The sequence below is a fragment of the Delphinus delphis genome, chromosome 15, assembly GCF_949987515.2.
Source record: "Delphinus delphis chromosome 15, mDelDel1.2, whole genome shotgun sequence".
NCBI classification, from domain to species: Eukaryota; Metazoa; Chordata; class Mammalia; order Artiodactyla; family Delphinidae; genus Delphinus; species Delphinus delphis.
In genome coordinates this window covers 73,416,547-73,443,270 of record NC_082697.1, presented here as the reverse complement: position 1 = coordinate 73,443,270, position 26,724 = coordinate 73,416,547, and the positions used below count along the sequence as shown (strand labels likewise).

At 39.3% G+C, this 26,724-nt stretch overlaps 1 protein-coding gene across 1 annotated transcript in view; it reads right to left on the bottom strand.

Moving 5' to 3' along the window:
- TPST1 (tyrosylprotein sulfotransferase 1) overlaps positions 1-26,724 on the bottom strand; it is a 116,844-nt gene that overhangs the window by 75,800 nt on the left and 14,320 nt on the right. Inside the window, exon 2 of the mRNA XM_060032189.1 lies at positions 9,203-10,148. Within this exon, the coding sequence (XP_059888172.1) occupies positions 9,203-10,047 (845 nt within the window). The 5' untranslated portion in view covers positions 10,048-10,148. The remainder of the gene's footprint in view (positions 1-9,202; positions 10,149-26,724) is intronic.

The window sequence follows — 26,724 nt, the reverse complement described above, 5'->3', positions numbered from 1 at the left end:
TAACTGTGAAAGGGTAAATATGAAAACTGAGATAAGGCATGCAAAGAACTTATAACACAGTGCCTGGCACACAACAAATATTCAATAAATATTAGATGATAACATCATGGTCATCATCACCATCTTCTCCATTTTCTTGATTAAAAAAATGGAGATACAGAGAGGGACAGTAGTTCATCCAATGTTACAAAACCAGTTGGTGTCAGTAAAAGAATTTTAAACATAGGTCTAATCAGCTTCAAAGTCTGAACTCTTTTCCACTTGCCAAGACACCTCATGAAGGCAAAGGAAGCACATCCTAGACAAAGGGAGATCTCAAGGAGCTCCTCCTTAGGGAAGGGAGACCTAAGCTGAATGCTTAAATACAACTTGACTTGGTCAGATGAAGTGAGAGAAAGGTACCGCAGACAGAGGGAGCAATACATCCAAAGGAGCTGATACAATGAACAGTGTGGACTATTTGAGTAGATACAATTATTTCAGTGTGGCTAGAGCCCAGAGAGTAAGAGGCAAAAAAGTCAGAGTCTACATATGAAGCAAACATAAGATGCAGCATGATTCTGAGCAGGGGTTCTTAAAGTGAAATCTCCAGACAAGGAGCATCACCACCTAGGAACCTGCTACGAATGCAAATTATTGGGGCTACACCAGGTCTGAATCAGAAACTCTGGGTCTTTTAAAAGGTCCTTCAGGGCTTCCCTGGTGGCACAGTGGTTGAGAGTCCGCCTCCCGATGCAGCGGACATGGGTTTGTGCCCCGGTCCGGGAAGATCCCACATGCCTGAGAGCGGCTGGGCCCGTGAGCCATGGCCGCTGAGCCTGCGCATCCGGAGCCTGTGCTCCGCAACGGGAGAGGCCACAACAGTGAGAGGCCCGCGTACCGCAAAAAAAAAAAAAAAAAAAAAAAAAAAAAAAAAAAAAAAAAGGTCCTTCAGGGGACCCTAATGTATGGCTGATGTTTGAGAAGATGATTTTGATCAATGATGGAATGTAATGGTGTTTTTCAAAAATAATGAAATCATCCTTTATTAGATAACTCAGAAGAGGGAGAGGACCATAGTATCTGGATAGAAACTAGCTATAATACCTATGATGTGCTTGGTTTTTCTTTGATAGCAGTTAATCAATTTTACAGGTTATTCTACTTACAGATCAAATTTGCCCTATGTTTCACCTTAGAAAAACACCCCCAAACAGGCTAACATTTTAAATCTTAAAAATATTTTTTTTCTTTGTTTCATACCTTCTAAGTTTCATACCCTGAAAGGTCAAACTTAGGTCTATTAAAACTAAGTGTTTAGGGCTTCCCTGGTGGCGCACTGGTTGAATCCACCTGTCAATGCAGGGAACACGGGTTCGAGCCCTGGTCCGGGAAGATCCCACATGCCGCAGAGCAACTAAGCCTGAGTGCCACAACTACTGAGTCTGCGCTCTAGAGCCGGTGAGCCACAACTACTGAAGCCCGTGCCTAGAGCCCGTGCTCCGCAACAAAAGAAGCCACCGCAATGAGAAGCCCACACGCCACGACGAAGAGTAGCCCCCACTTGCCACAACTAGAGAAAGCCCATGTGCAGAAACAAAGACCCAACTCAGCCATACATACATACATACATAAATACATAAAACAAAAAAACTAAGTGTTTGTAGGGACTTCCCTGGTGGCTCAGTGGATAAGACTCCGTGTTCCCAATGCAGGGGGCCCGGGTTTGATCCCTGGTCAGGGAACTAGATCCCACATGCTGTAACTAAGAGCCCGCATGCTGCTACTAAGAGCCTGCATGCCGCAACTAAAAGATCCCGCATGCCAAAACTGAAGGTCCCACGAGCCGCAACTAAAGATCCCACGTGCTGCAATGAAGATCCTGCGCGCAAACTAAGACCTGGTGTAGCCAAATAAGTAAGTAAATAAATAAATATTTAAAACAAAAACAAAAAAACCCTAAGTGTCTGTAGAAACCATTATGATCCCAGCCTCTTAAAAACTTACAATTTTTATAAATTTAAGAGGATGTTATAATCAACTTTTTCTTTTGAAAACAAAATAGAAGTGTCCCAATTCCATGAGTTTTACTTCAGTTTTGCTAAATCCAAGCAAAATTAAATGTTGCCACAAACCAGAGCCACACCACCTCTAAGTACTTTAGATACCAAGGTTCCTTATGAGATTTCATTTGAAAAGAGTGTCCCACGGATAAGACAAGTTTGAAACAACTGGTCTACAGGATAAAAGTTAAGATCTTGAGCATAAAATATAAGGCCCTCCAAAGCCTGGTCCCTCTCAGCTCTCTCAAGCCTATTCCCACCACTTCGTGCCTGGGTATGAACTCTCAAACTGCCTATAATTCCTCATAAATACCACAGTGTTTCTCATCTTTGTGAATTTGTCCATGTTGTAGCTTCCAAATGATTACTGCCTGGTTTTATTTTACTTTACGTTTAAACAATTATATTAGGCTATGGGAAACAAATGTGACATTCTGGGCCCAGGTGGGAGTGAGCTTGGATGACTTCCACTATAGAGTGGGAGGGCAGGGCCTACAGTTCAGGCATAACAGGTCCCAGCTGTTCTCTAGGTCCTTCTGTGCCCCTAGGTTGAGCCATGAGTCATGCCACAAGAAGCTCTCTATTCCACCTCTTCTCTTTGGACACTGTAGGACTAGAGTTAGACACAGACTGATCCTAGGAGTAATATCTCCTGATGGTTCATTTGGCCAAGGAAGAAAGAGGTGTTCTAAGTAATCAAGGAAGAACTACCACACTCCAACCATGGGTCACCCAAGGAGCACAATATCCTGTAAGTCAAAATGATCTTCCCTTTATCTGGGAGCTTGCCCCCCAGGGGGCATCTCGCAATGTCTGGAAACATTCTGGGTTGCCACAACTTGGCAGGGGTGGGGAGGGTTGCTACTAGTATCTACTGAGTAGGAGCCAGGGATGCTGCTAATTAAACATCCCACAACATACAGGATGGTCCCCCACAACGAAGAATTATCTGGCCCAAAATGTCAATACTGCCAAGGTTGAGAAACACTGCTTTATTTCTCAATTTGACACCACATCACCCAGGAAGGCCTTCCTGAACAGCCCAGACTGGGTTAGGTACCTCTTGTTGGTTTCCCATAGTACTTCACACTGTATCATTCAGCAATCTGTGTCTTCTGTTAGATCATGGGTACCTTTAGGGCAGACTTCTGCACTCTGTCTGGCACATAGTAAGTACTCAGTGAAGTAGCAGAGACTGCTATCTGCCTACCCCAAAAAACAACCTATTCTTCTCAGTAAAAGAAACATCAACTCTCAGTTGGGCACATGGTCACTACATTCCTCAGCCTTTTATTTACGGCCATAAGACTAAGTTATGGCCAGGGCAACACACGGAGAAGGGCTACCTGAAAGCTTCTAGAAACTATTCTTAAAAAATACTTAAGGCTCCTTCTTATATGCCCACCCTACCCCTACCCTGCTGCCTAGGACACAGATAATATGACTGGAGCTCCAACTTGGACCTTGGGGGCAATGAGCTTCCAAACCGGTCTTGGTCTGCCTTCTTTTACATAACAGCCACTATTTTATTTAAAACCATTGTTATCTTGGATCTCTATCTTTTGCAAAGACACCTTAATCTAAATGATTTAATACCCAACTTCTATTTTTTGCCATCGATTACCATGTTCTTCAAGAAAAGTGAGAGTTGTGCTTTATATTAATTTATGTTCTTGTTCTTCTCATTCTTCACTGACATATTTTTAAATACAATTTTCCTCTACTGTTTTCCTTTTACAACCTGTTTTGCTGTCAATTGTATTCCTCGTTTATTCAATTACCCTTTTCCAGCTAAGCGTTCTCAGCTACTTAGCTCTTCAATTTGACTTGTAAAAGCAGCACAGCCATTTTCACAATCCCAAAGCATTCCTCTTAGATGGTATTTGATTAACAACTAAATTTATAAAGACAGGTTTACTGCCTTCACAAAGGATCAGTAATCCAAAGTAAACAGCCTTGCTCTATGATAATTTTATGGGGAAAAATGTAATATTTATAAAACTCCTCTGGGATATTTAAATCTGAGTTCACAGAGCTCAGCTAATCCTGATTTACATGCTATTAATATTACAAACTATAGAAGTGATCCTAATTTGCATGACTATAGCTTTCTCTTAACTTGCTCATAATATTCTTTTTTTTTTTTTTTTCCAGTACCGCGGGCCTCTCACTGTTGTGGCCTCTCCCGTTGCGGAGCACAGGCTCCGGATGCGCAGGCTCAGCAGCCATGGCTCATGGGCCCAGCCGCTCCGCGGCATGTGGGATCTTCCCGGACCGGGGCATGCACCTGTGTCCCCTGCATCGGCAGGCGGACTCTCAACCACTGCGCCACCAGGGAAGCCCACTCATAATATTCTTGTTATCCTTACATTTCAGAAATTTTTCAAGTCGACATTTTGTTATCTTTCTCTGGTAATCCTGTAAAATATAAAAATTTTTAATTTCCAAACTAAGTTCCATTTTGGAAACTAAAAAAAAATTAATATTCTAAATTTACTAAATAACTATTCTACTTCCTCAAAAGTATCTCCATTTCCAAAAATTTTTCTGCATTATTTTCACCTATTTAATGTGTTTTTTGCTCTGGATCTGATTTCTAAGTTTTTTCTCTGCTTTACACTTATTAGAAGCTTCAGAGTGTCATTTATTGTATTCTAATTTGTTCTATTTACCACTATTATTACATTTTTCATTCTAACCTATTTGTGCATAATAGTTGTACACCCTTTTTCTGCTCTTGGAGTAGATAACTCTTCTCTGAATTGTAGTTGTGATTCTTGTACTTATTCCTTTTAAGGGTTACCATTATATTATTTTGTTTTCCTGGCTTTGCTCTTTTGACTACTAAACTTATTTACTGATCATAAGTTACCTTTTTATTTCACTCACTCTTGAGTATACATATGGTTGGTGGCTTTTTTTTGTTGTTACTATTATTGATGATTTTTATTTGTTCCAGGTAATTCTATAGTATCTTAATGAGTTTAAGAGCAAAAACAACTCTGTGCACTCTAGTAACTTCCTGAATGCTTCCATATGGAGATGACTAAAATTCCACAATCCGCAGGAAGAGGTCTACATAAATAGTCTCAAACTTTACTTCTATTTCCTACTCAAAATACAAACTTCTATTTCCTACTCCAAACGCAAAATACAAATATCAAACAGAGCAGGCCTCAGCAGTAGATACCATTTACTGATCAGCAAAACCCTCCTCCAATTCAATCACTTGGAGAATTCTGCCGGAATACACCTATTTGCATAAAATATTTTCCTTAGAATGTGCCCCCCCACCTTTCTATACAAACATTTCTTGAAAGATAAAGGCAAAAAGACGTGTAGAAATACCTCAATTTTTTTCTACTCTCTATTAGTTTAGAAGAAAAAGAGAGATCAGCGAGTTCTATACATATTGTTTTTTGGAGCTATCATATTCAAGACTATGATTCAGTTTAATACGAAGTTGAATAGTATGGTTGAATAATTTATTAAAACAGAACGTAGCATTCAAACATAAAAGTTATAATGCCAGTCACTGGAGAAACTAGAACTACTACTGGAGTTGAACGACTACCTTAAAATATCAAGGATGACTAGTATATCTAAAATCCTAGGGACTTCCTTGGCAGTCCAGTGGTTAAGACCCTGTGCTTCCAATGCAAGGGGTGCGGGTTCGATTCCTGGTCGGGGAACTAAGATCCCATATGCTGCACAGCGTAGCCAAAAAAAATTAGTAAGTAAAAAAATAAAATAGAATAAAATCCTACAGTTTTACCTAAATGCAGAACTAAAGCTAAATTATCAGCCAGTCAAAGCAATCTGTTTTCATCCCTTCTCCACTCATTAAATATTTTGCTTTTATTTTCAATTTTGAAAAGTTTAGCTTATATACACTAATCTCTAATGAAGACTCCCTGGACCACGCCAGAATGAAAGTATGCTTTCTTCTATCAAACTCTTTCATAGACGACCCTTATACATGCTAGCAGGTGACTACCCTACACCTCCTACTCTTCTGTAACTGGAACTGACCAGGGAAGCAACAGATGAAATGAAAATAACTGAAAATTCCTAAGCAAAGCAAAAGAAAGCTTAACCTTCATAGTTAACAAGATAAGGCAGGTAGAACCATGAAGGCCCTTCTTATTGCTGTCGTCAACAATTTCTGCATCCTGAGCCATCTGGTGATATCTTCAAGCCTTCAAGGCTGCCTAAATATTTTCAGTATTTTTGTACTAAATAATATACTAAAATAAGTATTAAAATACTTACTTTAAACAATTTTCCCAGAATAAAAATATTTATAGGAAGGCAAAAACACACAGGATGATTGACTCTGGGCTATGAATTCCTTATGGCCATGACTCTCAACTAACATGTAATATTTACAACCTGGTACTTAACTAATGGAATAAGTCTGTATGTTTTTACCTTATCCCCCAATTAGCTCTTTTTAAGAGCAGGGACTCAGTCTTAAAAGAGGCAGTACAGTTTAGATTAGACCTGCTTCAACCACAGTAGCTCTGCTCTTATCTATTTTATACTGTAATGCTGGGTAAGTCTTTGTTTCAAAAAGGAGTTTAAATGTTATTATTTTGCTTTTAAGTTTAAAAACTACTTGCATCCCACTAAAATTAAAAGGACTGACAATACCAAGTGTTGGCAAAGATGTGAAGCAACTAGAACACATTCATGTATAGTATAGTCACACATGAATGGTACAGCCATACATGAATGATACAGACACTCTGGAAAACTGGAAGTATTTGTTAAAGATATATAGATACATAGATAGAGGTATCTTACGAGCCATCAATTCTACTCATTGTTATATACCCAAGAGAAATGAAAGCTTATGTCAACCAAAGGTTATGTACAAGAATATGCTTAGCAACTTTACACATAATTCCCCAAAACTGGAAACATCAAATGTCCATCAACGGAACAATGGATCAATTGTGTTATATTTACATATTGGAATATCAGGTAGTAATGAAAAAGAATGAACTACTGCTATGTATAATATTCTGGGTGAATCTAAATGTTAAATGAAAAAATCCAAGAACAAGATAATAAATAGACATGACTGCATTTATATGAAGTTCAAAAACAAGCAAGACTGTTTTTGAACTTTATATGCAACCTCATATCACCTCTGGTGAAAGAGATTGGAACAGTGGTTACTTTGGGGTTTAGGAGGACACTCACTGGGAAGGAGCATAAAGGAGTCTCCTGAGTGCTGGTAATTTTTTTATATCTTTATATGGATGGTGAGAACACAAGTGTGTAGAGATGTAAACATTCATCATATTGTACACTGAATATTTGTGATTTACTATATATGTTATACCCTAATTTTTAAAAACTCATATAGTGGCAAGAGTCTTGGAATAGGCATTGGAGGTTCTAGTCATGGTTCTGCCATATGTGATTCTTGACAAAGCATAAAACCTCACTGGGTCTGCATTCCATATACTTTATGCTAAGTAAGGTCTCTTCCCCCTCTAAAACTCACTGATTCAAAATTCCTATGAATTTCCTTGGTCTGCATGTTTGCAAAATTTTCTTTTTTCTTTTTTCTTTTTTTTGGCCACGCTGCGCAGCATGCAGGTTCTTAGTTCCCCAACCAGGGATCAAACCCACGCTCTCTGCAGTGGAAGTGCAGAGTCCTAACCACTGGACCACCAGGGAAGTCCCTGCAAAATTATCTTTTCCTGATTTCCACAGAAATTTAACTTGAGCATATCTCTTTAATCCCTACTTGGAGAGATGGTGGGGTGTTAATAGGCTTATTTTATATTAATGGATGGAACTAGCATCAGAATTTCTGGGCCAAAATACAAGCATACAAAGTAAAATGCTACCTAGGAATACAGGTGATTAGAAACTAGTGATGCTCTATTATTTGGAAAGAACAGTAAACTGTGATGACGTTAGCTAAAGCTGTAATTCTCTCTGAATCAATAAAAATAACCTGGAGCCACTGGAGTGATGATACCTAATAATTTATAATCAATAACTGAAAGCTTGTTGCAGAAAGGTAGCTGTTCCTTTCCAATTACCTATATGAGGAATCAATATTTACTGTACAAGTTCTATACTTTGAAAAAAAATCAAGAAGACATTCCTTGATAGGGGCAAGCAGGACACACAAGGGAAGTTCACTGCTTTTTCTTTTTCTTTTTTTTTTAGGTATTACTTTTATAAATGGAAAGATAAAAAATAAAATTTAGTCATAGCCAACTTTTCTTCATGAGGAGATGCTACCTGAATTTAACAGTAGTTTTTATATCCTTATATCCTTATTCTAGGTATAAGTCATCAAGTCAGGTTATCAGAGCAAGTCAGGCCACCCTAGTCATCACTTCATGAGAAAGGAAGAAAAATACAATGGTTTTAGAAATACTTGAATCCAAGGAACTTCTTGTATGAATTATGGATTAAGCTTCCAAATTTCAGAGATCCTCTAAAATTTTGTAAAAATCAAGGGAAGATGTATCCATCAGATGACAAAAGAAGCACTACATGTAATAAAATGCCATGGGAAAAAGCACTAGCCCATTAAGACCAAAGCATAGATTCTAATTCTGGCCCTGCCATTTAAATTTGAGTAAATCATTTTGATCTTTCTGACTCAGATTTCCTACCTGTAAAATGAAGGGAATGAGTTAGATAATTTTAACCTTTATTTTTCTCTCACTAAAATTTTCCTATATGCTGGAATTCACTTCATACCAACATGGTAGATGCTTTTCCTCATATTGACCCTCATCTACACAAAAGTTAACTATCCTTATTAACAAAAATATCTAGAAATTAAATATCAGAAGCCACTAAAATTGAATGATGGACATTAAAGTCTGATGTCCTTTCACTGCTATAAATTGGGTTTGCTTCCATCAAGTACATAAAGAACAATTCATAAATTTTAAAATGAATTAAGTAAATGAAAGGGTCTATAATGAACCGGCTAGAGAATTTTTTAAAAACTCACTGATGAAGCTCTATTCTAGAAAAGGTCTACAGTTTCCATATACATATATATATTCCATATAGACACACACACACACACACACACACACACACACATACACACACACACACACACATATTCTTTATTAGCTGAATATGGTCAAATAAAAAACATAACATCTACTCACTTTGACAGAGATACTCCCCCAGCTTTCCCAATCATCTCTTCATGGTGTAATACTGAGTGGTTCCAAGGAATCTGGAGGAACTTTAAGAGTGTTCTCATCCACCGTTCAGGATGTAAGACAAGTTGCTCATAGTGAACTAACATGCATTTTTTATAGCCAACCTCCATACACTGGTTATACATGGTCTCTATGGCACGATTCCACTTGGTCAAACAGTCCCTATAGCTGTTCAGGTCAAATCCAGCGATTGTAACTTTTCGAGAAATCATTGAATGTACTGATGCCCGGCCATCACGGACCATCAGGAGAAATTTGGCATTGGGGAATAACCTAGCAAGGTAAGTTAAGGATTTCAGGGCAAAAGGATCTTTATTACATAAATAAGGGGCTGGCTCCCCATGCTTAACAATGATTTCTAGTAAGAAGGCCTGCATGGCAGAATCCAGCACTTCATCGGTGACACCAGCCTCATCCAAGCGTATTTTCTCTTTACTCGACCGTGACCATATCTGCTTCAGAGCCAGGATTCGAGGAATGACCCTGGTTTCCTCTCCACAGCGAATATCAGGGTGTGCATCTAGCATGGCCCTCATGAGTGTGGTTCCACTCCGAGGCACACCTCCAATAAATATTAAAGGCATATCTTTGTGATAGGCAAAGGTTTTATTGGCTTTGATGTCCAGGCCAGTTCGCACAGTGGTCTTTGTGTTCTCCAATTTGAGGGGCTGGCTACGTTCTTCTATTCGGTGATGGCATTCCATGGCGTGTTGGCCCAAGTAAAATACAGTCACAGAACTAATCACCAGACATGCCAATAGTAAGTTCTGCTTCAGTTTTCCAACCATCTTGATGTGGTTATCTTGCTATTAAACAGATATTTTGCTACAAATGTTTTTCAGAAAACATTCAGGCCATGGAGATTCTACTTCAGAAAGATGATCAATATCTAATAGGAAAAGGAAAAAGTTATTTTACCATTACATTAAGATTGTTTACAAATTAATCATCAGTTATCACCATTGCATTTTAGCTAGAAAGAAGTTGAAGCAGTCTTAAATACACTGATACTCTTAGAATAAAAGTATATATAAATATAAGCAAAAATAAATCAATATTTCTAATCAGAAACAGCTTTTCTTAATGTAACAATTCTGAAGCTACAGACCTTGCACAGAATGGAAAAATAAATAAAATTATTTCTATAGTGAGTCAAGCAAATATTTAATATTCCCAAGTATGTTTGGAGTCTAACCCAAGGTTCATCTCTGATATTCAGAGTTGCTTCATCCCCAAGAAGCTTCATCCACATTCTACCATAAAGAGAAATTACAGAAGAAATATACAACTTCCAAATTTTTAACACAGATTCAGTTTATTCATATCTTACAAATTATTTATTTAGGTACTACAGTCCAGATACTTGGGCTTGGCTGAGGATAAACTTTGGAAAGGACAGCAGTGCAGTGACCCCTGCTCTCAGGAGGCAGACAAATATACAATGATAATAAAGTGTGATCAGTGTCTTAGTAGAAATAAGCAAAGGAGACAATGGTAGTATAATGAAAAGGCACACAGAAAGGAAGCTACCTCAGGAAGCTATAAAACCATATATAAAACAAGAGGAAGGAGTACGCTAAGCAATAGAAACTTGTGTGCAAAAGCACAATAGCATGACAGAACACAGCATAATTAGGTGACAAGAAGTAGTTCAGGAAAGCTGGTGTATAGGGTGCAAAGAAAACTGTGTGTGTCTGTGATCCAGCCTTATCTAGAATAGATAAGATTTGGGTACACAGAGCATTCTAAACTGAAGATACGCTATGACCAAAGACACAGACATGTAAAAGCAGGGGCATGTATGTAAAACATACGTACTATGTACATGTAAACTTACCCTGAACTTCAGAGGACAAGTGTGATGTTTAGTTTTATCTGTCAACTTGGCTAGGCTATGGTGCCCAGTGTTTGGTCAAACACCAGTCAAAATATTTCTGTGAAGGTATATTTTTTAGAAGTGATTAACAATTAAATCAACAGACTTTGAGTAGATTACCCTCCAAAACACAGGTGGACCTCATCCAACAATTGAAGTCCTTAAGAGAAAAGACAAGTTTCCTGAAGAAAAAGGGATTCTCCACAAGACTGCAACACAGAAACCCTGCCTGAGTTTCTAGCCTTGCTGCCCTGAGGAATTCAGCCTCTAGGCTAACATCAACTCTTACCTGCCGGACTGCTCTATGGATTTTAGAAATACCAGTGCCATAATCACATGAGCCAATTCCTTAAAAACTCTCAGTCATATACATATATATATATATATATACACACATACATATACATATGAATATCCTGACTGACAGTGAGTACACCTGGGGAAATGACTAATTACACCAGAAAAAGAATACATTCTGAGGGGCTGGATGTCTAGCTAGGAACTAAGGAGAAGGTAGGCAATTCTTCTCCCCAAAAAAACAAGTTATAAAGAGGAATGAAACTGACAAAACCACCCTTTCAGTCCTCTGGAAATTGACCAAAGGAATACAGCAACCCAAGAAGCATTTATGTTTGAAAAACTGCTCAACGTTCAGTAAGAACAGTGAGAGCTGTGGTATTTGTGCCCAAGACTACTCCCACCCCCACCATCCACCCACTCAGCAGGTACAGAGGTTCTGCAGGGCAGGGCAAACTACAAGGCCTGGAGGCTTTGCTGCTGGAATCAGTGGGAGATCACTCAATTTGAACTAGAGCGTAGCACACATGCCCAACTGTGCTGCCAGTGTAAGTGATGCTCCAGGCAGCAGGTGAGCAAGGACGGTGAAGAGCTCTAGTAGGCTGAGGCTGTAGTCGTGATCAGCAAGCTCGTGGCCAAAGCTGAGCTATATACAGGCAAAGAGGAGACATGAAAGGATCAAGTGGAAAGTAAACACCAGGGCAGATTTGAGAACAGCCTGAACTTTGAACATGTTCCTCTGCCCCACACGCAGATCCACTGGCAGAGGACAAGTCTTACTGCCTCAATAAGTTTGAGCACAACCGCTGTCCACTAAGCTATGCAGACAGGGGGGCAAACCACAAGAAAGCCATGCTTAAAAATGAAAACAATTGTGTGTGTGTGTATATGTATCTGAGCAGCTACATCAGCATACATTTATATGAAATGTTCACATCTGGCAAATTTACAGAGACAGAAAGCATGGGGTGGAAGCAGGAACTTATGGCAAACAGGCATGAGGGGACTTTTTCCAGTGAGGAAAATGTTCTAAAACTGGACTGTTGTGATAGTTGCACAACTCTATAAAATCTACTAAAAATCACTGAATTGTACCCTTAAAATGAGTAAGTTTTATGGTATATGTTACACCTCAGTACAGCTGGTTTTTCTTTTTCTGAAGAATACACTCAAAGAAATATTTTTTGAGAGTCTCAGTAGGATACAACAGTCAAGATCTGGTTTTTGTTTACTCATGTATTCATTCCTTTAGCCACATATTTGAAGACCTATTACTGTGCCAGGCACCGTACTTTATTATAAAGCTGCAACAAAGAACCACAAAGTGAGAAGAGGTTGAGATTAGAAGATCAGCTTGATAAGAAAAGACTGCAAAGAAAAAAACATTAATTAAAATAATTGGTAGCAATACAGCATTGAAATATCTATGCAGAAAACTGTATCCATGATGTAGAAGGCACACTTAAGATGTTACACCAGTATTTAATTTAAAGGGGAGAAAGTGGGAAGGAAAGAAAACAATGGAGAGAAAAGAGAGTAATAGAGAAAATGGAGAATTAATATTCAATCCTAGAAAAATAACATTTTGGTTAAAGAAACTAAAACTGTATCACAAGCACAAAGGGAAAAAGTCCTTTTGGAAATAGAAAAAAAGACATTAGTCTATTCAAGTGAGGGCCTACCTTTCAAGCAAAACAATGACAATAAACCCAATCTGGAAATATCCTGGCAATTTCAAATATGGCAATTTCAAATTTCAAATATAATTCAATTTCAAATGTGAAAGAAATAGTTCTTCAGGCTTCCAAACAGAAAAAGAAAATAAGGACCATAGGACCAAAAAACAAGCTGGCATTAGATGTCTCTGCAACATTAAATGCTTATCCTCTGGTTTCCTTGTAAGATACCTTTCCTTATTTTTCAAATTTGCTATGATGAACATGTGTTACCTAAGTGAGAAAAGAAAAAACAATATTTAAAAAATAATAGGGGGCTTCCCTGGTGGCGCAGTGGTTAAGAATCTGCCTGCCAATGCAGGGGACACGGGTTCGAGCCCTGGTCCAGGAAGATCCCACATGCCATGGAGCAACTAAGCCCATGCACCACAACTACTGAGCCTGCGCTCTAGAGCCCGCAAGCCATGAATACTGAGCCCACGTGCCACGACTACTGAGCCCACGTGCCACAACTACTGAAGCCCGTGCGCCTAGAGCCCGTGCTCTGCAACAAGAGAAGCCACTGCAATGAGAAGCCCATGCACTGCAACGAAGAGTAGCCCCCACTCACAGCAACTAGAGAAAGCCCGCGCAGCAACGAAGACCCAAGGCAGCCAAAACTAAATAAATTTATTAAAAAAAAATAATAATAGGAATAGCCTTTCTTAAAAATTGACAGGTAAAGATCTGAAGAATGAGCAGGAACTAGGTAAAGAGTGAAGAGAAGAGCATTCTAAGCAAAAGTAAATGGATACGCAAAAGCCCTGCAATAGAAAGGCATTTTAAAGCTTTCAGGGACTTCCCTGGCAGTCCAGTGGTTAAGACTCTGTGCTTCCAATTCAGGGGGCACGGGTTTGATCCCTAGTTGGGAACTAAGATCCCACATGCCACATGGTGGGGGCAAAAAAAAAAAAATAGTTTTCAAAGAGCAGGCTAAGGCAGTAAGCAAGAGAGAAAGTGAGTGAGAGATGAAACTGGAAAAATGGGCAGGGGTCAGTTCATAAATCTTGTGGGTCAGGTTAGGGATATAAAATTTTATCATAGATTCAATCAGATGTGACTGATTTAAAGATTCTAAGCAGTGAGTTACTTAATCCTATTTAGGTTTATACAATCTCACTCTGGCCAAAACTATCTTGAAAAACAAAAATGTTGGAAGATTCACAATTTCAAAACTTAATACAAAGTGATAGTAATGAAGACAAGGCAATACTGGCAGAAAAACAGATATACAGATGAATGGAAGTCCAGAAATAAACTGTTACATTTATGGTCAACTGACTTTTGACAAGGGTGCCAAGATAACTGAGAGAGGAAAGAGCACTCTTTTCAACAAATGATGCTGGGACAACTGGACATCCACATGCAAAAGAATGAAGTTGAATACCTATTCACAAAAATTTACTCAAAATGAGCCAGAGACCTAAATATAAGAGCTAAAACTATAAAATTCTTAGAAGAAAACAGAAGTGTAAATCTTTGTGGCTGTGCGTTAGGCCACAGTTTCATAGATACAACACCAAAAGTACAAGAGACAAAGAAAAAACAGATAAATTGGACTTCATCAAAATTTAAAATATTTGTGCTTCAAAGGACAATATCCTAAAAGTGAAAGACAAACCAAAAAATGGGAGAACATATATGTAAATCATATGTCCAATAAGGGACTTGTAACCAGAATATATAAAGAACTTACAATTCAACAAGACAGGCAAATAACCCAATAAAATACAGACAAAAACTCTAACTAGGCACTTCCCCAAAGAAGATATACAATAGTTAATTAGCACATGAAAAGAAAAGATGCTCAACAATGTTAATCTTCAGGAAAATGCAAATCAAAACCAAAATGAGATACCACTTCAAACCCACTAGATGGCAACAAAAAAAACACAGACAATAAAAAGTGTCGGTGAAGATGCGGAGAAACTGAAACCCTCATATACTGCCAGTGGGTGGAACTGTAAACTGGCAGGGGCACAGTCACTTTAGAAAACAGTTCGGCAGTTCCTCAAAAGGTTAAGAGTTACCATATGATCCAGCAATTCCACCCAAGAGAATTGAATACACGTGTCTACACAAAAACTTGTACACAAATGTTCATGGCATCATTATTCATAGCCAAAAATAAGCAACAACCCAAATGCCCACTAAACAATATATGGTATATCCATGCAACAGAGTATTACTAAGCCATAAAAAGGAGTACTGATACATGTTACAATTTGGATGAACCTTAAAAATATTATGCTAATTGACTGAAATAACTCATAGAAGATCACATACTGTATGATCCCATTTATATGAACTATCCAGAAAAGGCAAATCTGTAGAGACAGAAAAATTAGTAGTTGCCTGGGGCTGAGGGGAGAAGGAAGATGGAAACAACTACCATGGTTTTTTTAATAAATTTATTTATTTTTATTTATTTAGTTAGTTAGTTTTGGCTGTGTTGGGTCTTTGTTGCTGTGTGCGGGCTTTCTCTAGTTGCGGCAAGTGGGGGCTACTCTTCATTGCGATGCGCGGGTTTCTCACTGCAGTGGCTTCTCTTGTTGCAGAGCATGGCCTCTAGAGTGCATGGGCTTCAGTAGATGCGGTGCATGGGCTCAGTAGTTGTGGCTTGTGGATTCTAGAGTGCAGGCTCAGTAGTTGTGGCGCACAGGCTTAGTTGCTCTGCAGCATGTGAGATCTTCCCGGAGCAGGGATCGAACCCATGTCCCCTGCAATGGCAGGTGGATTCTTTACCACTGCACCACCAGGGAAGCCCATACCATGTTTTTTGTTTGTTTGTTTAATAAATTTATTTATTTATTTATTCATTCATTCATTCATTTATGGCTGTGTTGGGTCTTCATTGTTGTGCACAGGCTTTCTCTAGTTGCAGTGAGCGGGGGCTACTCTTCCTTGCAGTGCGAGGGCTCATTGTCGTGGCTTCTCTTGTTGCGGAGCATGGGCCCCAGGTGAGCAGGCTTCAGTAGCTGTGGCACATGGGCTCAGTAGTTGTGGCTTGCAGGCTCTAGAGCTCAGGCTCAGTAGTTGTGGCGCACGGGCCCAGTTGCTCCGCGGCATGAGGGATCCTCCCAGGCCAGGGCTCGAATCCGTGTCCCCTGCATTGGCAGGCAGATTCCTAACCACTGTGCCACCAGGGAAGCTCATGTGGTTTTTTTTGGGGGGTGATGAAAATGTTCTAAATCCAGGTTGTAGGAAAATTTATGGTGTGTGGATTACGTGTCAATAATACTGGTTTTTTAAAAAAACGACTACACACTTATTAGGATGATTCAAATAAAAAATGCTGACAGACAATATCAAGTGCTGACAAATACGAGGAGCAACTGGCTCTCACACATTGCTGGGAATGCACAATGGTACATCCAGAGTCCGGCAGATTCTAATGACCGATATGAGAAAAGAATCTAAAAAAGAGTGGATATATGCATATGTATAACTGACTCACTTTGCTGTACAGCAGAAATTAACACAACATTGTAAATCAACTATACTCCAATAAAAATTTTTAAAAAAAGTCTGGTAGAGTCTAATAAATGTAAACATACACTTACCATACAACCCAACAAGTGCACTCCTGAGAATTTGTCCTAAAGAAATGAAACCTACATTCACATAAAACCTGCACATGAATATAGCAGCTCTATTCATAAACACCAAAAACTGAAAACAAACCAAACGTCCCTCAATGGGTAAATTTGGATAAACTGTGGTACATCCACTTCTGGAATACTATCCAGCAGTAAAAAGGAACAAATTCTTGATACATGCAACAATCTGAATGAACCTCAAAGGCATTATGCTGAGTGAAAGAAGCCAGTCTCAAAATGATTCTACTTATAAAATATTCTTGAAAAGACAAAACTACATCACTGGATGCCAGAGGACTAAGTATAAAGGGATATAACACAAGTTTTCTGGGATGATGGAACTGTTCTGTATCCTGACTGTGGTAGTTGTTACATGAATCAATATATGTATGAAAATTCACAGAACTATACACCAGAAAAAAGTCAATTTTACTGTATAACAATTTTTAAAACAAAAAAAAATTTTTAAATCAAGAGAAATTTGAGGGGAAACATGGGGGGGAGGAGAAGACAGATGACAGGAGAAGACCAAGAAGAGGGGAGCCTGTGACTCTAAATCTTCCAATTAATGTTTCTGATTAACATTATTTAATGGTGATAGGTTCAGTGGTGATAGGAAGACATGAAGTAAACAATGGGTTTTACTGAGAAAAGTAGAGAAATGATCTTAGAAAAATGATCCCCGTATTTTCCATTTTATGAACATTTAAATGAAATATAAATTCATTTAAATACAAACAAAGCAAACATAACTCATTTAATGAAGCAAAGAGGAATGCTCTTAGGGACACAATTAACTCTAGTCCATTTCATTTTATAGTTATACAGGAATGATTCCTCTAGTACATTTGTTTGTTTGGGGGGTTGCATAATGTACATTGCATGAGAGAAAAGCAGTGATCACTAAGAAATCACCCTGAAATTGCAAAGCTTTTTGATAAAATTTAGTACTATACATACTTTACATTTAACTTACCAACATCTGACATATGTCAGAATCCAATAGGTGACAAATGACTCAACTTGGTTCAAAAATTACATGAACAATTTAGAATTCAGTTGTACAGAAACAACATAACTACTTCTCTGAAAACTTCCCCAAGCACATATTAGATACAAAATAGAATTCACCAATCTAAAGTTAACATGATAGGGCTTCCCTGGTGGCGCAGTAGTTGAGAGTCCGCCTGCTGATGCAGGGGACACGGGTTCGTACCCCGGTCCGGGAGGATCCCACATGCCGCGGAGCGGCTGGGCCCGTGAGCCATGGCCGCTGAGCCTGAGCATCTGGAGCCTGTGCTCCGCAACGGGAGATGCCACAACAGTGAGAAGCCCGCGTACCGCAAAAAAAAAAAAAAGTTAACATGATAGACCTTTAAGTTACTATAGCAGCAACCAACAGTATCTGATAACTTCCCATTAAAATACCCCAAATTCCCAGTAAAATACATAAAGACAAAAATTAGAAATATATTATGAATGTATTTCTTTGTCCAGAAACATACTTGTAAATCATTTTCATGACTGCATAATACTCTACTGAAAAGGCTTTACCAATGTTTATTTGGCCAATTCTGTATTATTACTTACTTGTTTCTAAATTTTTGTGATAAATATTCTTGCATGTACAAACATCTTTGCACACATGATTATTTTCTACTCTGAATTTTTAAAAGGGGAATTGCTAGGTCAAAGGGTGTGAGATGTGCTTGATTTCAAAGCATTTAATACATATTTGATTTACCTCTTTCTCATACCCTACAACCAAATCTGACAAAAATTCTACCGGCTCTTTCTTCAAAATGTAGTCAGAATCCCACCACTTCTCAACACTTCTACTAGGACTGCCAGATTCTCTCACCAGGATTTCTGAAAGGTATCTTTACTTCTTCTCCTGCCCCCTAGAGTCTATTCTCAACTCAACAGCCAAAGAGATTTTTTTCAAAACTTAAGTCAGAACACGTCATTTCTCTGTTCAAAGCCTGGTATTATTTTTCAAAATGGTCTTGAAAAGGCTTATTTTAAGGCATCCAACACTAAATTTCTCTGTCTCTTTCTACTGATTCTGTCAATAGGCATCAAAAGCAGCACTGACTGGAGTCAGGCTAACACATCATTAACCCAAAACAGTAGTTTGTTGTTCAAAGTGAAATAACTGAGAAGGTACCTCTTCACATTAGAGGTTTAATAAGGACTCAAATGAAGGCAACTTCCTCTTTACTAAGGGACAATTTAGGGAAAAAGAAAACCCTGCCATACGTCCCATCATACTTGAGAGCTGTGTCAATTAACATAATTTGGGGTAATTTTTTTCAAGCCTTCATTCCTGTTGCATTTTAAATTAAACACTGAGACTTCCCTGATGGTGCAGGGTTAAGAATCCCGCTGCCAATGTAGCGGACACAGGTTCGAGCCCTGGTCTGGGAAGATCCCACATGCCACAGAGGAACTGAGCCCATGCGCCACAACTACTGAGCCTGCGCTCTAGAGCCCGCGAGTCACAGCTACTCAGCCCATGTGCCACAACTACTGAAGCCCGCGCGCCTAGAGCCCGTGCTCTGCAACGAGAAGCCACCACAAGGAGAAGCCCACGCACCGCAATGAAGAGTAGCCCCCACTCGCCGCAACTAGAGAAAGCCCGCGCGCAGCAACGAAGACCCAATGCAGCCAAAAATAAACAAATAAATAAATTTATTTTCAAAATAAATTAATTAAACACTGTCTCCCCCAACACACTTAGGGAAAAAAAGTATGTTCTATCTTCCCTTCAAGATGTTTGAAAGCAAATAAGACAGTGGTCAAAGGCCTTGTAAGGGATACTAAAAAGGAAAAGAAGAGGATTCTTGGCTTCCCCAGAAACATTCTCATTACTATTCATTCATTCATTCATTCAGCCTGCACCAGGTCTTAGTTGCGGCACATGGGATCTTCATTGCGGCATGCGGAATCTTCACTACAGCATGAGAGCTTCTTAGTTGCAGCATGCAGACTCTTTTTATTTTATTTATTTATTTATTTATTTATTTATGGCTGTGTTGGGTCTTCGTTTCTGTGCGAGGGCTTTCTCTAGTTGTGGCAAGCGGGGACCACTCTTCATCGCGGTGCGCAGGCCTCTCACTATCGCGGCCTCTCCCGTTGTGGAGCACAGGCTCCAGACACGCAGGCTCAGTAGTTGTGGCTCACGGGCCTAGCCGCTCCGCGGCATGCGGGATCCTCCCAAACCAGGGCTCGAACCCGTGTCCCCTGCATCGGCAGGCAGACTCCCAACCACCGCGCCACCAGGGAAGCCCACATGCAGACTCTTAGTTGTGGCATGCGAACTCTTCAGTCCTGCAGCATGCATGCGGAATCCAGTTCACTGACCAGGGTCTGAACCCGGCCCCTTGCATTGGGAGCAGAGTCTTACCCACTGGACCACCAGGAAGTCCCTCATTACTTTTTCACTAAGTATATGAAGCCTAATTTTCTGTCTTTAGACGTTTCTTAACTTGAAGAATCATAGAGCATGACTGCTAAAAGGGGCCTTTACGTCATTTGGTCCAACGCTCTCATTTTACAGACACAGAAACTGAGGCCCAAGTAGCACATTCTCCTCACCACCTCTCTAAATCTTACCTCCTCTTCAAAGGTCACTCTTCATTTTACTGTGTGTATTTTACTTACTCCCAAAGATTTTAAACTCCTGAAGCTCAGAGACCTTGTCTATGTTCCGTCCCTTACCACAGCATGCTTAACAGAGCACCAGGTCACAGTGTACACTGAGTCTTCAAAATGTAAAAGTAAACTAATCAAACTGAGAAGAAAATGTCTATGGAAGAGAGATGCTGTAGAGCTTGAGGTCTCTACTCAGGCCTCAATACTGATTCTTCTCAAATTCTTGAAAAAAGTAGTCCTATAATTTAAGAAGAAAGTACAGTAAAAGCTTGTCTGACCATTACCCTTATATATTTGACCACTGTCCACAGGCGCATGCACGAATACACAAACACACACCGGCCTCTTTCCAATATCTTAAAGTCCAGGCCACTGTATTTTCAGACAAGTAGTATCAATATTTTCTCAACTGGGACGTTTACAAAGCTGAGGCTGTGCTAGAAGGAAACACTAGAAAGTTCAGTCTCATTTTTATCTGCAGTAGAAGGAAAAAGCACTGAAACACAGCAACAAACATATCTGAAAAATTACTATTAATAAGACTGTTCTTTCCCAGCAAGCCAAATGAAAGACTCCCAGAAATAATGCTCTAGAGAAGAAGAGAATGATGACATTATACTTCCATACTTAGATCTTTGTAAATTTTATAAAGATTTCTAATCAAAAATAGTGTCAGTCAACAAACATGGGAGTGTAAGAGGTTGGTAGTCAGCAGACCATTTTCAACACTCAGCACATATACACAGGCCCAGGCACATGCACTCATGATCACATTCCTTACACCCAGCTTTTATAGTAGGAAAGTAGCCATGTGCTACGTACAAAGAGATGCTGGGTAAATTTCCCAGCAAAAGGTAAATTATAGGAACGTAACAATCCCCTAAATGCTTTCTTTCCGTTATTAATCATTAGCTCCTTGCTTCCCATGCTTATTCATCCAACCAACGTGGCAAATGGCAACACCCAGTGACACTTTGCCTTCTGTCTAAAGTCCAATTTATAGCTGGTTTCTCTATTTGCTTCCAGCTTTTTTAGCAAAAGGAAAAATAACTGTTTCGTGTGCTTGAACTTGCCAATTAATAAGTGTCCAGGGTTTAATTTGAATGACAGCTTTGCATTCAGCAGAAACTTCAAATAAACCCACTGTTGTAAAACCAATCCTTATGTCAGCTCATGGTCAGAGTACCAACATGCGAACATCTTTTCCTAGCCACACCCTGGGGGCTGGCACTAAAACCACTGACAACAAATGTAAGAAAAATACAGTACACACAGCTGACGATCTTTGGGAGTCTGCTGGGACCCATCTTCATAAAGGAGCAGTGTACTGGAATTTTGTTTCCAATAAAACCCCATGGTCAGGAGGGAAAAGAGCTGGTCAAATACTAAGAACTGGACCTAATGCTTAGGACACAATTAGAGACAAGAGCACAAGTTAAACTCAAGCACAACGTTTTTAAAAGTTCAAATTAAATGAAATGATGTCTGGGAATTACTTCAAAAATATCTGAAGGCAGATGTGGCAGGGGGAGGAAGGGTTTATATGAAATCAGATGACTACGAGTTAGTAACTGTTGAAGCTGAGTGATGAGTACTTGAGGGCTCAGTGTAATTTTATGTTTTTGCATATGTTTGAAATTTTTCATAATACAGAGTTAAATGAAATAAAACAAAATAAAAAGTTTAAGTTACTAAGTTCTAACCTTCTCAGACCTATAAATCAGAGGGCCATTGTAGGCTAACCATTCCTGTTCTAGATTCTTCACTCATGTTTGTCGTCTGTTTAAATCATCCATGAGAGGGAGCACAAAGAAAAGAAAAAATAATTTGCTCAAATCATATACTCTCATTCAGTTACTCAATTATGCAAATTTTCCACCAACCTCCTAAGTTTTAGAATTAAAAGTAACTAGAATAGGTAAAGGAGAAAAGAAGATGGCATTGAAATAATGTAAAGGCAGCCTAGTATATTAGTCAGAAGACGTGGGCTCTAGTCTCAAGACCATTTTTTCTTAGCTATATGAAACTAGATAAATCACTGAGCACCAAGTCTCTCATTCATAAAACAGGAATAATGATAATCAAGCTCTTTTCCACATGTAATCAGAGTAGAAATTACAAGAAGACTGCAGAGAAAATGCAAAGATAAAGGAATGCCTGCAAGTCCTCTTTGCTTCCACAGTGCGGCTGTGGCCATCAGGTGGATAACGTGTGAAAGGACTTTTAAAGAACATGGGCCTGTGGCACCCTTCATACACTGGCTCCTGCTCTTCCACCAACTTCATCCCTTGGCACTCCTCCCATGACGCCTGCCCCCTTCAGGACCACCCCTCATTCAAACCAGACACCTTCACACACACCTGGCCTCTGCTCATGCTGCTTCCTCCTGTATCAAGTCCCTTTCTCTCTTTTATACACGCCTCCTCAGGGCTCTTTACTCATCCCCCTCACCCCCCAAATCAATTTTTCCCTCTTCTGTAACCTCAAGCACTTGGTAAAAACACATTGGCTTGCATGTTCATGCACTGTATTGTGGTTAGTGTACCCCACTAAACTATAAGCTCCTTTAAAGCAAACATTTAAAAAAAATAAAAAAAGCACAAATTAAAACCCATTCATCATTCATGCAGTGGGTGCGTTATTATCAAATAAAATATAAAGCAAGGAATTTATAGATGAATCAGCACCTAGTGAAATCTCTCTTAAATCTCCTTAACATGCCTACAGAGTCATCTGAAACAAATAATATCAAAAATGAAAAAGGAACTACAAACAAAACCAAAGTAATCTGGAGGCCATGACAAAATTTTGCAATCCCAGTCATTATTCCAACAGGATTTTTAAATTGAATCTACAAAATTCATAGCAGATGGGAAAAATAGCTTTTCCGAGACTTTGGAAACAGCCAAACAGATATTAAGGTATTAACAAAACAGTCACAAAACGTTAATTTATGGTATTGGGTTCCCTCATCCACACTCCTACACTCATCCTGCTTCATCTATGGCTACCCCCTACTTATTTTCTGATGCCTCACAAATCTGCCTGCAACCAAAACTATGCTAAATCCCAAGACCTGACCATTCAAAGGCCAAGGGACAAATTCTATCTGAATGTTCCACTGGGCCTGTCAAATTCAAAGAACACCAAATGGAACATATCTTCCCTAGTAAATCAATCCTCCTCTTCATTTTCCTCTACTGGTAAATGAACCACTTCCTCCCAAATGCTTAAGCTAAAAATCTGGGAGCATTTATGTAGTTTCTCTCTTAACCTCTCCATACACAACAGGTATAAGTCCTGTCAACTCTTCCTCCTTCATAGCTCTTGAATCAATTCTCCTCCCTTTTCTTCCTCTGCTGGTATGGCTTTAATTCTCATCCTCATCTTATTCTCAAGGATAACTCCATAGCCTACTGACTGGTACTTTCTGACTTCCTTTAATCAGTTCATTCACTATCCTGTTTCAGGAGTGATCTTTTTTTTTTTTTTTTAATTTATTTTATTTATTTATTTTTGGCTGCGTTGGGTCTTCGTTGCTGCGCGCGGCTTTCTCTAGTTGCGGCGAGCAGGGGCTACTCTTCGTTGTGGTGCGCAGGCTCCTCAGTGCAGTGGCTTTTCTTGTTGTGGAGCACAGGCTCTAGGCGCGCGGCCTTCAGTAGTTGTGGCATGTGGGCTCAGTAGTTGTGGCTCTCGGGCTCTAGAGCTCAGGCTTAGTAGTTGTGGAGCACTGGCTCAGCTGCTCTGCGGCACGTGGGATCTTCCCGGACCAGGGATTGAACCTGTGTCCGCTGCACTGGCAGGCAGATTCTTAACCACTACACCACCAGGGAAGCCCCCAAGAGTGATCCATCTAAAATGTAAATATACTTATGACACTCCCCTTCTTAAAACCCTTCAATGACTTTCTACTTCTTTCAAAAAAATCCTTACCATAAGGCCTTTCATGATACAGCCCTTGCCTGCCCCTCAGCCTCTTATTACTCCTCATCAACTCCCCTACACAGACACACACACACACACACACACACACACACTCACTCACTCAAAGCTGCCTTCATCTTCAACAATGTGCAGCATCTCTTACTCACAACTCCCATTCATCCTTCAATATTAGGTTTCAATACTATCTCTTCTAGGAAGCTTTCCTGACAGCTCTCTGTCTCATATGACGCAGTTGTCCTTCCTAGTGCTCTTGTACTTACCCATATCTTATTTCTTCTAATTTGTCTGTTTTTTTCAGTAGATTGTGAACTCCTTGAAAGTAAGGACTTTTGAATGAGTTCATGGATTCTTGATTGCCAATAAGTTAATGTAACTAGATTCTATGAGTGTAATTTGTTGTGAGTTCTTGGAAGGTACTGACTATATCTTATCCTTTTCAGTTTTCCCCATAGCATATAACATAAAATGCTACATGCATATTGAGCACTCAGTAAATATGCAATGAGTGACCCCACTAAAACTTTCTTTCTCACTAAAATCCCAGACAGCTAACTCTTTCCTATAATTAGAATACTGGTCTTTCCTCCTGATTCCAGTGTTAAAATATGGATCGACTATATTCAGAAAGACTAAAGTACAAAGTTCACCTCTTGTTTTTCCCCCCTCTGGCCCTTGCTCTTCGAATCCACCTTCTTTATTGATCAGTCTATTTCATCTGCCTCTATCATTTTACACTCTCATTAATGAATAAATCAGAATCTTATTTTTTTGTACTCCCTTAGACTCACTGCAACAAACCAGGAGTTAAAGTTAACATTTCTGTCCTAGAATCATTTTACACATAAGGAAAGTGAAGCTCAGAAAGAATAAGTAACTTACTTAAGGTATCAATACTTGGCAAATTGTTGACCAAGTTGCAAACCAGGTCTGACTCTAAAAGTATGATGATTATTCCACGGTTGATTCCCAGACATTAGGCTTGGCATGAACAAAAAGCAGTGTAGGCAACATATGGTGCAAATGAAGTGAATTTAAGACTCTGATAGTGTTATAAGGTTTTCATTAGCATATGGTTTAAAAAATGTACCTAGCTTTTGTTTTTTAATACATTTATTTATTTATTTATTTATTTTTAAATTTATGGCTGCGTTGGGTCTTCGTTGCTGTGTGTGAGCTTTCTCTAGTTGCAGTGAGCGGGGGCTACTCTTCATTATGGTGCACAGGCTTCTCATTGCAGTAGTTTCTCTTTGTTGTGGAGCATAGGCTCTAGGTGTGCAGGCTTCGGTAGTTGTGGCACGTGAGCTCAGTAGTTGTGGCTCACAGGCTCTAGAGCACAGGCTCAGTAGTTGTGGTGCACGGGCTTAGTTGCTCCACAGCATGTGGGATCTTCCCGGACCAGGGCTCAAACCCGTGTCCGCTGCATTGGCAGCCAGATTCTTAACCACTGCATCACCAGGTAAGTCCCTGTGGATTTTTGAATTATCCTATTTCGATCATCTTAGATCTAATTAGAATGATAAACGAAAACTCTAAATCCATGTATGCATTCTGCTTTATTTGCATAAATGAACAGCATGCATTTTTGCACACTTTCTGCAAGTCCCTGATGATTTTATCTAGATAGCATTAAGAACGGAGAGCTAAAAAAAAAAAGAAAAAAAAAAGAATGGAGAGCTAGATCTGGTCCTAAGAGATAACAGACATACACGGAAGCTAAAATCTAGCATGTCAAGAAGTAGCTCTACATTTCCTGTGTTTTTTAGCAGTTTAGTTTTGCTTCAGCACAGTCACTCTCACATGTAAATAAGTTCCCACTTCTGTCGTGAGAAATTATGCCTCTGACACAAAGTTACTCAGAGCTGGAATTCTGTGATCTTCTCTATAAAAATCTGGGTATCAAATCTTTGATCAGAAACCACTATTATAACAACCTCTATGGGAAAAGCTGAATTTTGCCTTTATAGTCTCACCTTCCTGCACCTTACAAAGGATTATATAGTATAGTGTGTGTACAACTATGTATTGTTATATTTTTCCAGAGGAGACATTTTCCTTCAGTTCAAAAATAAATGAACAAAATGCAATTCCCAGTAAAATACCTAAAATGTGGAGCATTCTTGCTATGAAACCTTACACTTACACTTGAATTAAACAACCATTTACTGAGCACATAAGTAAGTATGATTCATCATTTGGCTTCAAAGAACTAGCAACTCAGCAGGGGAAAAAGACAATAAACTATGTATGCCTACTATACACACACACACACACACACACACACACACACACACACATATACACACATGATGAAAGTATAAGATCATACAAAAGGTATGAAAAAGAATACAAGTTTTCCAATAAAGGATCACATCCATGGGC